The sequence below is a fragment of the Mchenga conophoros genome, linkage group LG23 (genome assembly GCF_057382185.1).
Source record: "Mchenga conophoros isolate Kocher_MC1m ecotype Shallow Benthic linkage group LG23, M_conophoros_male_GT1.1, whole genome shotgun sequence".
Classification (NCBI taxonomy): domain Eukaryota; kingdom Metazoa; phylum Chordata; class Actinopteri; order Cichliformes; family Cichlidae; genus Mchenga; species Mchenga conophoros.
In genome coordinates, this window is record NC_140547.1 from 41,091,089 (window position 1) to 41,106,801 (window position 15,713).

Below are 15,713 nucleotides of genomic sequence, written 5' to 3' on the forward strand. Positions count from 1 at the left end.
ATTCACCCCGGTATACAAAATGGTAAAGTTGCCATTTTGACTTACCTGTAAGCTCGTCTGCTCTCAAACAACGTCAAATATTAAAGACATGAGGGAAGTGGAGGCAGTGAAGTCGCTAAAAGAAGAACACCTTGTGACCTTTTGCAGTCAAACGACTTGCAGGGAATAACACCTGAGTGCACAGAAAAGCTATATCAGCAATTATTTTTATGCCTTTGAGCCCATTTGTTTTATTTCTAGTCTATTTTGGGGGCTGGATAGTGATGTCACACTGTTTTCATGACTGTCCTCTCTTATTTAAGCTTATATTTATTTGCTCAAGCCCATGCTTGGAGTTGGAGTGATTTTGTGTGACATCAGAAAGAAAACAAAGTAGCTGTGCTTGCTCATCACTTAGTCTTACCTCTAACTGTGCAGGGCTGTGGCCCCAGTTTGTCCCTACAAATGAGGTAAAGTGTGAGGGGGTGGGCGGGGGTGCATGACTCTTTTTAGGTACCAAAATTTACCAAAATCAACCACTTCAGAGGGTCTAATACAGCGGGACACATAGAGACTGCCTGGTTCTGCTTTCTCAGCGTTTGGCCTGGCACTCTGACAGCAGCATTTTTCCTAATAACATTCACAGCTGAAGAAACAATCATTTTTAGAAACCAAAGTGCTGACATTTCAGTGGTTCTCCTCACCTCAGCTGGAAATATTGATTTTGGTTTAATACACAAAATAAATCTTATTACAGTTAAATCCTTTGTGCAGTTTCCCCCCCCCCCCCCCCCCAAATTCCAATATCTGTGATTTAAAATTGCAAAATATGTCATCATCATGGTCAGTTTCTCCAGTTTGACCTCGTATCCTCGGGTACAACTGCCTGGACGTAATCTTACTCAGAAGCAAGGCTAGTGTGGGCATCATATTTCTCCTGATCTGTTGGGCATTCAGCACATCCTCTAACCTCTAAACTTAAAGCTCCAGCCTATGTTGCCTTGTGCTCTATTCAACTTTGCTGTATCAGCTCAGTCTTTAGTCTATTTGCAGATAGCTGTAAAGTCAGCATACTGTAGAGTGGTGTAGAGACATCCAAGATATTAAATCAATCAGAAAGATCAATTGAATAAAATAGTTCATTTGATCTTTTTGAACTGAATAGAACGGCATAAAGAGTCTTAAAACTGCACATTCCTGATCTTGTTGTCTGCAAGGCGTACTAGGCATTTGCAATTTTTACTTCCTCATCCTTAAAAATCCTAAAATCCATTGTCTCCGTTTTAAAAGAAGACATTTGTAGTCCAAAACGAGCAGATTTCATCATGAATTTGAAAGATTTTTTGCACTTATTTGATATATTTTTCAATAAATGGTGTGGTCGTCACCATATAGCAGTACTGTTATTCAATTTTTACCTGCTGGTGATGTGAGGGGAAAAAAAGCAATGACAATCAAACTATTGGCACCAAAATGTATTTTTGTCATCTTCATTGTTTTTTTCAGTGTACATTATAGAAAAATATAGAGTAGCAAAAGTTCACAGTGTCCAAAAGGCAGTGTTAAGTCACATCAATCATATTTAACACAAGCGTTTTTGGGAGCAAAACAAATCCATTTTGGGGATTTTTCTTAAAATATGAGGATAAATTGTGTCCAGTGTGAATCAGATTTGACACCAAAGTGGCCTTTAAATACAAAACTCACTTTCTCTGCCGCAGACAGGGTAGGAACACCGTTTTTAAAAAGACATTTCCACTTTCTTGGTTAAATACATTCAAACATTTGTACACTTTACACAAACATGGACTGTATATTCATGAAAGAATGTCAGTACATGCAGTTACATGTATATAAACACACATATTGTACTATCGGGGCTTTTTGTTTCATGCTGTGTAAAAATGCTGAGAAACTGGTGCATTCACTTCTTGGTATTTACAAATTAGAGACACAAAATATGCAATATACGTTTTATCATTAACAACACAGGGCTTGGATTTAACACCAAAAAAAATCACTTTACTTTATTGTAAAGTTTATTTGTTTTAAAATAAAAATATACAATTCGGTTCAAATTTGTTATGATTTAGAGGTTAAGGGTGCAAAGTGTTTTTGGTATTACTAGAAGCCAACACATTTTTCAATTTCCTCTCACAGTGACTTTTATGTGGGAAATTTTCAGCAGTAGAGTTTGAGGTTGGGCTTTTTCGGCAAATCAAAACAGAATCTGGCACAAATCATCAGGAAACTAGAGCCAGTGATCAACCAGTGCACCTCCAATCCAGTTACATTAACAGCTTTTTCAGCTAAAAGCAACGATTTTGTTTCCATGTTCCTAACAGTGGAAAATTAACCGAGTAACCGTGCCAAAGATGCCCCTATTTATTTACCTAATAATTTCCCCAGGAAATGTATTACATTATATTTTATATTATGTAAAAAATGGCACATTGTAAGAAAAATTACCCACCATTTGAAGAAATAAGCAACAAATAGCTGAAAAACACATTTATACAAGTGTGTGCAATGTTGTCCAAGTAATGAGACACGCCATCACGAGACGAAACTTAAGTTACACTCACCGGCCACTTCATTAGATACACCTTACTAGTAATAACTTTGACTCCCTTTTGCCTTCATAACTGTCATAATTCCTTGTGGCATAGACTCACAAAGGAGCTGGAAGCATTCTTCAGAGATTGATGGGTACAGTGTAGCGATGAAGGGATGAACATGGTCAGCAACATTACTCAGGCGGAGTTTAAGCAAAAGACTATATTAAAAAAATGTTCCCCACACAATTCTGCTACCTGCTGAGGTTTGATTAAAGGTAAATTCTGACCCTGCCGTCTGAATGTTACAATACAAATTGAGATTTGTCAGATCAGGCAACATTTTTCCCATCTATTACCCAATTTTGGTGAGCTTGTGTTAATTGTAGCCTCAGTTTTCTGTTCTTAGCTGACAGGACTGACATCCAGTGTGGTATTCTGCTGCTGTAGCCTATGCTCATCTGCGTACTTGGTTTGAGTTACTGTTGTCTTCATCGTTCTTCATCATTCTGTTGCTCAGTTTGAACTTCAGCAGCTTCAAAATTTGATCAATTTTGAATTAAGAGACGTGCAGGGAGAAACCAGTTATTTTCTACGTTGTCTTCCTCAATGGAAAACACCAACGTTTAAGCACATTTTATCATCTTAAAGTTTTACATTTTAAATTTGTGCAGAACCAAAACATAAACCAAAACATTTTTGTATTTTTTGGGGGCAGCAGTTGTTTCCCAGTCACTTCAGTATGTGCTATTAAATAAAAACAAAAATTGTAGCCACCATAAGCAAGTTAATCACAAAAAAGTTACATTTTGTTGCATGAAATTAATATTCATTTGAAAAGTCTAACACTGATAATGAATTATTCACATTCTGTTGAAATATACATGAACAGCTGTATTGTTTTTGGTGATTTTTAAACAGTAGCCTTGTAAAATCGGGGCGGTACGCCCCCATATTTTTCCATAGCTGAATCAGCATGAATCTGTGAACACCCCTAAAATAATTTGTTCATTCTGCTGATAGAAAAGTTGGCAAACATGCATTTTCTTCTTTTCTTTTTTTTTACCAATGTACAGTACGAAGTCAAGCGTGTCAAAAATGTCCTCTTCAGGATTGCTGTCCATCGTTTTGCCAGCTAAGTATGAAAATTAAAGCGAATAAGCTGCGAGTCTGTTTATTTCTTAGCTTTATTCAGAGTGGAGATGTTCCTTAATACCCATCATTTCATGGATCTGTTTTTTTATCATGGAAATCAGTCTTTGCAAAAGAGTCCAGTGGATCCAGTTACACACAATGTCAGCGGAGTTCAAGCCCTGGAGGTTTGGGTTCTGCTTTCTGGCACCCTGAGCATGACCAGGGCACTTCAGGGAGGGTGAAGTGAGTAGACGGGGGGGATCCCTGTAGATGGTGGTTTCATCAGAGAACAAACGAGCCTTAAAAAACAAAACAAAACAAGTCCTCCTCTGGGAGGTAAAAGTTGATGCACTGTGGCTCACGAACAGATGCACGCACAACATCTGAAACAAGGGCCGGATCGATCGGACCACCCACAGCTCGTTCTTGGTTACTGGCTCATAGTCTCTGCAATCAGTAAACCAGTCACCTCTCATTCTGGCTCTAAGAAAACAGGCAGCTACATGGTGAAGAAAGGGAGGAAACGAAAAGGCTGCCGGCTTTTGTGGGATACTGAAAGTACCGTCAAAATATAAGAATTTAAAGAACTTCCTATAGATGCGGAAAACTAAAAAGACACTCACGATGTGCTCTCAGTAGCGCTTCTTTATATGTGAACTGTAATTTGGGATCACCTTTGTTTTGCTTCTTCCTTTATATTTACACAATTGACCTTATTTTGAAGATTATTAGTCCCCAAATCTGGGATTAATAAATTCAATCTTCCCTAGTTACAGCACCACACAGTCCACGTTGACTGACTGCGGGGTTTTTGGGCTGGCAGACATTTATTCTTGTTAGGGTAAAATGACAAATCGTGCAGGGAGATGGTGCGCAGACGGGTCAGATTTTTTAAACAGGAATTTTACATCTGAGTGATTTATACTCGAAATCTTTATAATCTCAGCGCTGTGGTCAAAAATGATATTGAGTTGTGACACACAGCTGGAACTGCTTTAAAGCAAAGAAATAGTCCAAAACCAAAATGACTTGCATGGCCAAATATTTGGGTATTTCATGAATAACTCTAATAGAAATCATTTTGGTATTTACCTTAAGACTATTTAAGACTTTGCTCTGATTTCTGAATGATGAGCACATTGTGGTGGATGAGTTTGTTGGCTGAAGCCCGGCCTCCTCTCAGCTGTGCATGTAGGTCCTGCAGGGCGAGTCTGGATGGAAGTCGTACTTGCTCAAACTGGAAGGGTAGTAGGTGGTGGCAAACATATTGCCTGAGGGCACCGGAGAGGGGAAATGGTTGCATGTCTCATCGTTGACATGAATGTTGTTCTTGTTCAGCATCTACAAAATGGCAAACCGTGTTTTATAAAAATCCTCACTTAAAAACCTTTAGAGTCTATCAACCATTTAGAAATGTATTTAAAGTAATTACAAGCCCACCTTGAACTCCATGGGGATGTACTTCTCATTCTTTGGCGTGGCGTTGCCCTGCTTGTTGTAAGTGAGGTGGTTTGGTGTGCTCGGGTGGATTACCGCTGACTCTGCCGATGGTCGGTTCAGGTGGTGACAGTATGTGAAGGCCAGAGCTGACAGGAGGGCTGCTGCAAAGAAACTGGCTAAGCCCACAGCTGCCAGCTGGAACAAGGTAAAGGCTGTACACAGGGAGGCGGGGAAGGAAGAGCACAGAAACAGAGCCATTGTTAAACCAGTGAGAAATGTAGCCTTGTAAGGGAATGGGTAATGATAGGCTGAGATGACAAACAATCGAGGACACTAAATAACACTGATGAAGTTTTAAGTGAAGTTTGCCTCAAAATGTTACAAATGCACACGATATGATCCGCAAGCATAAACTACGTTTACGAATGTGTGCAATTTGTGTGTAACTATTTGTGTGCACAGCTTATTTGCGTCTGATCCAGACGCAAATAAGCTGTTTGACCACACAGGATCAAACAGCTGTGTATCATTTTCTCTTGCAAAAAAGCTTCCTTCCTTCCAAATTCGAGAACACATTGACCAGGATTATATTGATATTCAAAATATACAGAATTTATATTTCCTAGTTTTCCACTTCCACTTGAACGCAGCTTATATTTGTAGATCTGTGAAGAGCTGGCAGTGTGAAATTTCTCGTGCTCGTGGGTCATGTCGTATGCATTTGCAACACTTTTGAGGTAAAATTTTCACTGTAATAGAAAATAGTCTGTCTAGAAGGTGGTGTAAAAAATTTGAGCTTTTGTTAGAAGGGAAAGAAAGCGAGGAACTAAAAGCAACTCAAAGTTCATGTCACTACCTGAATGGGACCAATATCGATTCCACATTTTCGGCCAATCCCGTGCCACGCGGGGCCGAAGTCACAAACAAAAGTCAATATGGTACCAACTGTGTGGTACACATCAGGAGAAGAAGAAAGCCAATAACTTTTACAAGAATGGCTAGTTGTTGCTACATCCTCCAATTAAACCGAGGAGATACTGATTTGGTTTGGATGCAACGCTGGAAGAAAAGCAGGAAACCCTGCAGATATTTCATGCTGGGAATTGAAGAGCGCAGGAGGTGTGTATGTGTGTAAGCTGGGAACAATGTGTAATTATTTGGGGGAGAGTGAACAGAAAGACATCAGTTGTTTTCACTCACTTCCACAGCTCTGGTCCTCCTGACCGGGCAAAATGACTGCAGAGAAAGAGAAATGAAAAAAAAAAAAAGCCATCAATGTAGAGAAGAAGAAAAAAGAAAATCACAGCAGCTCCGAGAGATCAAACAAGACAAAAGTAGTTAATTTCAATTTCTCACAAAGCCTTCCCTGTTCTCGAGGTAGGCACGCTGCTGACATCTCCGCTAATTCATCTTTTTAATTTTCTCCAAATGCAGAGTGAACAAGTCAGCATTTAGCGTGCCTGATTAAACTTTTCATTCAAGTTAATTTTTCCAGCTTATATCTGCAACAGTCTGCAGCGGTCCTGTTTACATGTGCGATCATGCGCTTACCCGGCACCTCGTGAGGCTGGCACGGCCTAGACTGGGTGACGTTGCCCTGGCAGAGACTGACCTCAGCCTCTTGGTTCTCATCGCAGCGGCGGGTGCGATGCTGCAGGCCCTCGTCGTCACAGTCCCCCCACTCTGTCCATTCACCCCAACCTGCAAACACAGGAATCAGGGAAAACGACAAACGTCCAAATGAGAAACGGGAAAATAAATGAGCATTTTTCCAATCACCAACAAACTCAACCTCCTCTGCAAGGAGAGGAACTGTGTGGTAAGTCACCAAGAGTGCAGCCTGACGAGTTCTGGCCACAGTGCATCGGTGCAATGGTCATCATCATCAGTCAGCAACCTTGTGTGCCTCCCGGGATCGCTTTGTTTCGCGAACAAAAGCCTAAAATGGACGAGGAGTTGATTACACCGATTTGCCTCCCGTGTCTCTGCATTTTTTTTCTTCTTTTCAAAGTCCAAGGGAATAAAGATATACAAGAAGCTGCTCGCATCCAAATTCACGTCGATAGGGAAATTTGGAGCTATTTCATTAACTGTTTTTCCGTTCCTTCTCCGACCTTCAGACGACGCATGCTGGGAGAGGCTCCAACGGCCACATTGTTTTCCTTCTCATCACAAATATTGATTGGCCCGTGTGGGGGAGATTTCCCATCAGTGGCCAAAGAAGAAGCAGTTATTTAATCTAGATAGACTGAGAGAATCTAGAGAGTATTTTTAATGGTGTAATAATTGTAATGAATTTTTAAAAATTTAGAAATTTGGATAAAGGGGTTGTTTGTAAGAAAGTTATAAGCTGACTTTTATCTTTAACTTCACAACATTAATGTTCAAATCAGATTAACTGCAGTCCTTTGTAGTGAATCCCCCCCTAAGACACAGAAATTCATATTATAACTGCTGATAATATCTGTACCATAATTTACTCATCTTCACTTCAGTTAGAAAGCTTTTGTCTTCAAACCTAGACACAGACAAAATCTGCTAGTGATGTAATATGTTCAACTGATCCATCTGTGACCATTACACATCTTTGGTTTGTCTGAAACCTTCCATAGTGCGGCTTCACATATCCCTTCATACCCTCACAGGCGTGTATATTACAAAGGGCCTCTTCAGTATGCAGGCCTATGCAGATATCTCCTCCGTTGGCAGGGGGTGGGCTGCTGCATGTCCGAGTCCTCTGGTAGTGCCCGCCTCCACAGCTGGACGTGCACTGGGACCAGGCAGACCAGCAAGACCAGGCTCCATTCACTAGATTTAGAAGAAAACCCCATAATAATGTAACACAATGTAATGCAAGCTAATGATGGTATATAACAGTTTCATGTAGCTGTGACCTCAGTGCACAAGTGTTTTTAATTGGCATTTTTTTCCACTGGCCACCAGGGGGAGATTCATATAGTAGCAAAAAGTCTAACTGTGCAGAGGTCTATTGCGGAGGGCCATGAGTACCAAAACGAATTAAATAAATATATCATTAAATAATAAATCAAATGTGCCATTAATAAATTAAAATTGGAAAAAAAGAATTATTAAATTCAATTAAATGAATGAATATTCAATTATTTATATACTGAATTAATTAATGATTTAATGATTGATTATTTAATGAAACACAACAATAAATGAGACATACAACATACATTCATCTTGTAAACGATCGTCCCCACTAGAATAAAGACAGACAGGAAATCAATGTATGCATGCTTTAGGATGTGGGTACCTAATGATTGTTAGCCGCTAACACGTGAGCATGCAGTGACCACAGTTCTGCAGTCAGATCCACCACCCAATCAACATCAGCTCTAGGCTTAATGCTTAATGGGACCTCAGTGTCCAGCTGGTAATGTCACTGTGGTTGTGTCCACCATTTATGTACAGTCTGTGAGGTACAGTGCACTAGAAGCTCTCTGTTACCTGGACACGGTTGAGTGTTGCAGTCCTGATACTCCACCGGCGATCCCACACAGGCGCTGGGGTTGATCCTCCCTTCTATCGTCAAGCAGCTGCGTTTCCGAGTTCGGAAGCCTCTGGAGCACTGCTGGGAACAGCTGGACCACGTTTCCCAGGATCCCCATCGGGCACCTTGTGGCTGGGATGAAGTTCGGACACTTGTCTTCATTAAGTCTTCAACCAAAGCTGGCAACAAATATAAAACACATTTTGTTCTCTATCTTAGAATCCAAACAAGGGAAACAAATTACACTAAAAAAATATACAAGTCGATCACAACATCTGCCACAATCTGCTGAACGAGTCAGAAATTTTCTCTGAATTCAAATCGGAGACACGCTATTGTATGGTTTTATTGCTAAGCTCAGCAGCCAGCCTGTTATGAAACAACAATTAGCGAGGTACAATGCAGGCACAAAATGAGCTAGATTTCCCTGTACGCTGACACACACATACAGTTGGTATACCCACAATTGCAAATTATTTACATATGAATCAGAAGCGCTTCCTGAGGCTTTTAAATGAGGCCACCAGAAACATTTCATTAAGATTTTCTTTTCTGAGGATGACAACTTGAGAGCAGTCACACAAGCTGCGAAAAACAATGACATTTCCCACTTCCTCAGCTTTACTTATTTTGGAGTAAATACCCAAAGGGTGATACAATCCAGGTTCTATGAGGGAGAAGAGAAAAAAAACAAAAGCTTAGATGACTCTGAGGGATGAAGGAAGAGGACATCTGCTTCCCCACAACAGTTCAATGATGTTTAATCAATCTGCTGACTGATGTCCACAGACAGGAAACCAGCTGTGTTTAGCGTGGCATACTGGGAGATATGCCACCAGCAGTGCTGATAAAAGCTCAGACAGATACAGCTCTAGGCAGATAGCGTGTGTACGACTGCTGTATGGAGTCGAAAAACTTCACAAAAATGATTCAAACCTTAAAAAATTTACCCCCGCTTACCCTCCCTGTGGAATCCAGGTACACCTGCATTCTAGCAGGTAATCACAGCAACAGCTGTGTTTGCACATTTACAATCAAGCACATCTGCTGTGACTTACAAACAGAAAATATAGCAACATTTATAGTTTCCCTAAGTTGTTAAACTCGCTTTTCCACATCTCCCAGCTTATTTCCAGTACTCACAGTCAGTCTGGCAAGCTCCAGACCCGTCATTGGGGCAGAAACGGGTCTCCACCTTCTTCCTGCCCAGCTGGAGCTGCTGGGGGTCCGGCAGAAGTGCCCGGCATGTGTACCTGAATCTCTGCTCCTGCCGTGACCCGTCTTGGCTTACATTGACGGGCATCCACTGGGTCCAGGGGGTGTTACGACGAACTTCAGGGCAAGCCTCCAGGTTACAGGCTTTGTACTCCTGCAGAACAGGATGGAAACAGCTCATCAACTTTAGAGCTAATGAAAAGGCAAATCCCAGCAGGCTACAGCTACTGCTGTCTATCCTATCACAGCTACATCTCCCAATTGATTGCAGAGAGAGCCTGCTGCCTTATTATATCCTGCCAAACAACACAAACATTACAGTTTTCCTGGGAGAGGGCTCAATCATGCAGCAACTTACTGTATTTAATAGGACATAAACTTGAGCTTTATTGAATGCAATGAAGAACAAAACCCTTTTTAGATGTGAGTTTTCCCCAGGTACAGACATTAAAGTTTAATGCAGAAGGACTTCCAGCCCTTTAATTGGGTAGTGCTCGGAAAGTTTTTCTCTACAACAGCTAACTTTGACTTTTTTTTTTGCCCTCAAAAAAGTAAGTATAAATATTGTTAGTAAGTATAAATAAATAATTCTGACAATGCAAAATGAAAAAAAATGTAGAAGCTTTCTAGAAATAGAATAGCAGAGCAGATAGACTGGGTTGGCTCAGATTTCCCAAGTGTTTCCAAAAAATGGCAGGGCTTCAGAGTTCAAATGTATACCTAATAAAGTGGCCTATGATGTGGACAGATAGACAGATGTTTTCCCCCAAGTCTAGCAGACTGAGACTGAGCAGAAAGAGCGGGGACTGTGTGTACCTGCTGTACAATCTGAGGTACTTGTGGGGAAAACAAACGTCCTTAATCTTGTTGTGTAATAAAAACAGACAAGTAGGTCACTCATGTCTGCAAATCAACTCGGATATTATTTTGCCTACTCTCTTCTCTTCACATATAGAGCAAAAATACCGTAGCACATCCAGGACAGCTGTTTCCGTTCTCACAGCTTCTCGTCCTGGAGTGGACCCCCCCACCACAGTCAGCACTGCAGTGAGCCCAGGGTCCCCACGCAGTCCACACTATGGGAAGTGGGCATGGCTTTTTCTCATTGCACAGCCTGGAAATACAAAGAGGAATGCACACTCACTCACACACAGAGCTTTGTAATGCAGTAATCGGGCCTGATCGCTAAATTCTGAAGTAACCTCCTCACCTCTCCTCCCGTCCCTGGCCGACACAGACTCTACCGCCGTGGCGAGGTGCGGGGTTATTGCAGGAGCGCTGCCTCACCTCAAACCCAATGCCGCAGCTGCTGCTACACTGGCCCCACGATGACCAGGGAGTCCAGCCGCCATTCCTGAGAAAGAGAACATAAGAAGGGATGTGACTGAGCCTGATGTTTTAAAACGAATGTGTTTTTTAAGCAAACTGTCTCCTTTTATGAGTGTATTAGTTGTTAGAATATAGTTGAACATAAAGGACTATTTTTAGATTTACTTACATAACAGTGCATTTTTTCAAAGATTGATTTCAAAGGATTAGTATGGGAATAATGGATGTCTGCATGAAAAGAAATATACCTGGAGCAGTTTGCCACCTGGATCGTCGGGCCCTTGCATTCAATCCCTCCACATCTGGCCACCGGTCCATTGCAAAAGCGCGACCGACACAAACAGCTGCTGATGGAGCCATCACCATCATCGTGGTTACAAGGCTGCCAAGGCTTCCACGGACCAAAACCACCATCCTGAGTCAGGTTCCTCACCTCCAGAGAGGATTAGAGAATCACATATGATAATTAGCATGCTATATTAGGCTAGTGATAATGAGTTTTTGTTTTTTATTATCAAACAGGGAACTTGTGATGAAATTCTTATTACCGTAGAAGTGAGACAGGAAAGATCTATACAACAGACAAACCCAGTGTCTTACAGGGCATTCAGTGATGTTCTGCGTCCACTGGTTCATGTTGGAGCTCTCCTCGATGGTGGTGCACCGCTTCTGTTTATGATCCCAGCCACAGTAAGGGTCCCGGGCCTCCATGCAGGAGCTAACAGGTATTTAGATAGACTATCAGTGTCTGTAGATGCCTTTCTTTAGCAGTTTGCAGATTTTTAAGCTGACACAAAGTCGGACAATCTACTGATTGTTGTGTTTCTGCTCATAAAAGATCTCCTGTTGTGTTTTGAGTGAGAAAGCTGTCAACTATTCCAGCAGTGTACTCATTGTCAACAAAATTCATAAAAGCCTGCTTGATATGTCTGCTCTGAGTCTTGCAGAACTGTACCCTGACAGTCCAAAATGTGTCTCTTTGTAGGGAAGATAAATAGGGCTCTTAACAGAATCATCTTTGTCAGCATTTGTTCGCAGGCCCTTAAGACTTGGACACCCGCGTGTGTTTCTTAGTAGATTTGCCCACTCATCACCAGCACCAGAAAATCAATATATGTGCAGGCTCACACAGACTAAAGGCTACAATTTTTCATTTTTCTTATGCTAAATATTTATACTCGGTCATATTTATGGTTCTTATGTTCATTAATCTGTAGGTATATTTGTTTCTATTTGGTATAAAGACTAAAAGCATTGTAGAAAATCTTGGACCAAACCGTTCAGTTGGGTAGCTGGAGCAGCGCTCTAATGGGATCTTCACCAATCTGTCATTGAGGCCCACAAACAGTGATCTGTCATTGTGGAGAATTTGCAGACTCTTTATTGGCTCCACTTTCCCTTCGGGCAGGATCCTGAGCTCCTCCAGGTAGCAGTCATGCAGGCTTTTATTGGTTGTGGAGAGAGCCTTCAGAATGGTGCCATATTCTTTTAAGATAATAGTAATAAGAGCAAGCTCCAGGATAGCAGATAAAAAAACGGTTCGAGTGATTATTTTCTAATTTTTAATTAGAACATGTCTCACCCGTGCCGATGTACATGACGTGGTAGAGAGAGTGTCGGCCCTGCACGATATCCACCACCAGCTTAGAGAAACGTAGGTTGTCCTGGGTGAGCAGGGGGTTGACGGTTACTGGCTGGACCACGTCATTCATGAGGAAGAGCCGCTGGGCGTCCTGGAGGCTGCGCTCTGTCAGGTTTCCCCCATTGGCGCCCTCCTCTAACGTGCCACACTGAGCAGTCAAGAAGGAGGCAGCAGAAGGGCGTTTAGTGAAAGGGAAGCTTCTCATATTGTGTCTGTGAAGGTTCTTAGTCCTCCAGGTCATCGTAGTCTAAGGAGCTTGGAAAGAAGCCCGTTTTCACACCTTGGCTCATGTGATTAGGTAGAGGATCATTAGGGGGTCCTTTTGTCCCTCTTGGGGGGAAACTCCCACAGGGTTTAATCTGGGACTCTCCACCATTTGACCCTAGAACTGAAGAAGCTTCTCGGATGAGAGGTGAAACGTCTTCAAGCAACTTGAAGTCCAGACGCTTTTCTTTCCAAGCTCCTTAGACTTCTTATACTGTGTTATTATAGACAGTCTGCATAATTCATAATCCAGAAAAGTCTTATTTGTAATATACTGGCCAATTATGCAGTCTCTTAGTTCTTCGTCTAGCTGAAACATGCATTTAAACACACGTCTCTTAAGATTCTCCACCTCAAAAGCCCATTTTCTTCTGATGCTGCTCCTCATTCAGTGTTTGTGCACTGCACCTCCACATAAGGCAGGGGTGTTAAACATAAGGCCTTAATCTTTACTGGCCCAGTAAAGATTAAAATTTGGCCCACTGGAAGGCGCTAGAAAATGTGGAGGAGAGATATTTGGTACTTTTAAATGTATTTTCACAAGTTTTATATCTTTTTCAACTGATAAAGACCTCCCCTGCAGCTATGCATGCTACACCAAAGTAATGAAGTTATAAACAATTAAATGACAGAAAAGTTCCTGGTTTTTACAGTGTCCACAGTAAAAAAAAAAGAAAAAGGGTAAAGTCCGATGATGGATATCTTATTATCGTTAGGCATGTAAATAGTTTTGTGCATGCTAGCTTAATGGCAATCTTACAGGCAACAAATGCTTCATGAAAAAATTGTTAAGCTTTTTTTGTTTTATATTTAAGGACAAAATTTCAGGCAAGATCATTACTGTTGCTAAAGGACTGTTAGCGACAGTGTTAATTTATATTAAATAAATGCAAGGTTAAAATTGCACATAGCAAAACACAAGCTTATATACAGACATTATACAACAGGAAATGTGACTACAGTTTCCCTGTAGCTCAAACTGAACAGCACTTTGCAGATGCATTGGGAAATTTGCCAAGCATTTATTTTGGGGACATGTATTTGTTGGAGCTGAGCAAAACTTCTCTGCTGCACTGCATTTAGATATCTGCAATCAGCACAGAGTGATGAAGTGGATGTCAATCTTTTGAAAATTTCTTTACAAGCCTTCGTGGAATTGCTGGGCAACTGTGGCAAGATAAAGCTGTTTGCTTTAGTGTCCTCACCAACCTCATGTTCTCAGAGAAAAATACATATGTATGAAGAGGTCTGAATTCTTTGTCATTGTCCATGTTTTGAAATGAGTTACCTGAAAGTTGGGTATAGGGTTTGGAGTGGCCAGCCAAGCAGTGCGCGGGTTCTCCTGGTATCGAAATGGGCCATTGAAGGCTTGGGTGATGGCGCTCAGATTAAAAGCACAGACAGCAGAAGCTGATATGCTGTTTCTAGAGAAGCACAGGAAATTACAATGCTCAGGTCTTAGCTAATGAATGTGAAGGAAAGCAAACATTCTTGAGCACATCTCTACAGAAAAGCACATATTTCTATTTTAACAGTAAAATACAAACATAACCTTTTAGTTGCCTCAGTTGAAACTACTCTATGGAATAAACATTAGTGTGTAGTCTTAAAGCAAGCCCCAGTGGCACAGCTGATATGCGAGAGGACACATTTGCCAAAATAAATTACCTTTCATACAAACATGATAAGAGATATTAATAGTTAGTACTTTTGGTCAAAGTTTTATTAAAAAGCCTCAAAATGCTGTCTAGGTATATTAGCCAGAAAAAGACTAATGTACACAATATCACTGTAACTTACCAAACCAAGTGTTTTTTACTTGGCTTTAAATAAGGCAATGTACAAGTGCCAATGTGTTAACATTTACGACTTTAAAGAAGAAAAAAGCACATTTCTAGCACAGTATAATAACCTGTCTTGGTTTTTATAGACAATGACAAAGTACATGGCAGCTGTCCAGGAACAAATGCTTTAAAGCTATGTGTAATTAAGGTTGTGTAGACCTGGAGTGACCTGTAGGTGCACAGACAACTGTAGCTGCTAGCTATAGTCTCACCTCAGCTAATTCATGCCCATATTTTCCACCAATTTTGTGAAATTATGTGACAGACAGTATTGCCTTCTGGGTAGTTCATTGTACTAACAGGCTGTCTAACTCTTTTGAGTCAATTCTATGCATTATTGATTGTATTTAGGACAAATTGGCTAATGACTACTGTTGCAAAAGGACTATTAGCGACAGTGTTAATTTATATTAAATAAATGCAAGTTTAAAATTGAACATAGCAAAACACATGCTTATATACAGACACTGACAGTGTGTCAGTGTGGCAGCATGTGTGTCAGTGGAACACAATTTGCTAACCTAGCTAGCTTTCAATAGCTAGCTTAGCACTCCATCCTTGTGTCTATATTTAGCCACGTTAAGCAAGCTGGTAACAGCAAAAACACAAAATTTGTTGGTGAGGCTACAGTGAGTGCATCTTTCTTTCATATCCTCCTGAGAACCGAGGAAAGTTTCTTTCATTGTAACTTTTTTGTGATGTCCTGCCTATTTGGAGCTGAAAGAGGCCACTCAAACACACTTTTGAAAACAACAGGACTTATTAGGGTAGCTCAAATAAGTCAAAATATATTG

The 15,713-nt window shown here is 40.9% G+C and overlaps 1 protein-coding gene across 3 annotated transcripts in view; it reads right to left on the minus strand.

The window, feature by feature from the left end:
- Positions 1–1,443: 1,443 nt before the first annotated feature.
- LOC146547853 (semaphorin-5B-like) overlaps positions 1,444–15,713 on the minus strand; it is a 44,802-nt gene continuing 30,532 nt past the window's right edge. For all 3 annotated transcript variants that reach the window (XM_085264538.1, XM_085264539.1, XM_085264540.1), the window contains 14 exons: positions 14,364–14,499; positions 12,752–12,959; positions 12,447–12,654; positions 11,770–11,887; positions 11,418–11,602; positions 11,051–11,194; positions 10,807–10,954; positions 9,769–9,994; positions 8,583–8,804; positions 7,746–7,916; positions 6,660–6,809; positions 6,309–6,344; positions 5,109–5,320; positions 1,444–5,009 (listed from right to left, as the gene is read on the minus strand). In XM_085264538.1, coding sequence (XP_085120664.1) covers positions 4,848–5,009; positions 5,109–5,320; positions 6,309–6,344; positions 6,660–6,809; positions 7,746–7,916; positions 8,583–8,804; positions 9,769–9,994; positions 10,807–10,954; positions 11,051–11,194; positions 11,418–11,602; positions 11,770–11,887; positions 12,447–12,654; positions 12,752–12,959; positions 14,364–14,499 — 2,326 coding nt within the window. In that variant the 3' untranslated portion in view covers positions 1,444–4,847. The remainder of the gene's footprint in view (positions 5,010–5,108; positions 5,321–6,308; positions 6,345–6,659; positions 6,810–7,745; positions 7,917–8,582; positions 8,805–9,768; positions 9,995–10,806; positions 10,955–11,050; positions 11,195–11,417; positions 11,603–11,769; positions 11,888–12,446; positions 12,655–12,751; positions 12,960–14,363; positions 14,500–15,713) is intronic.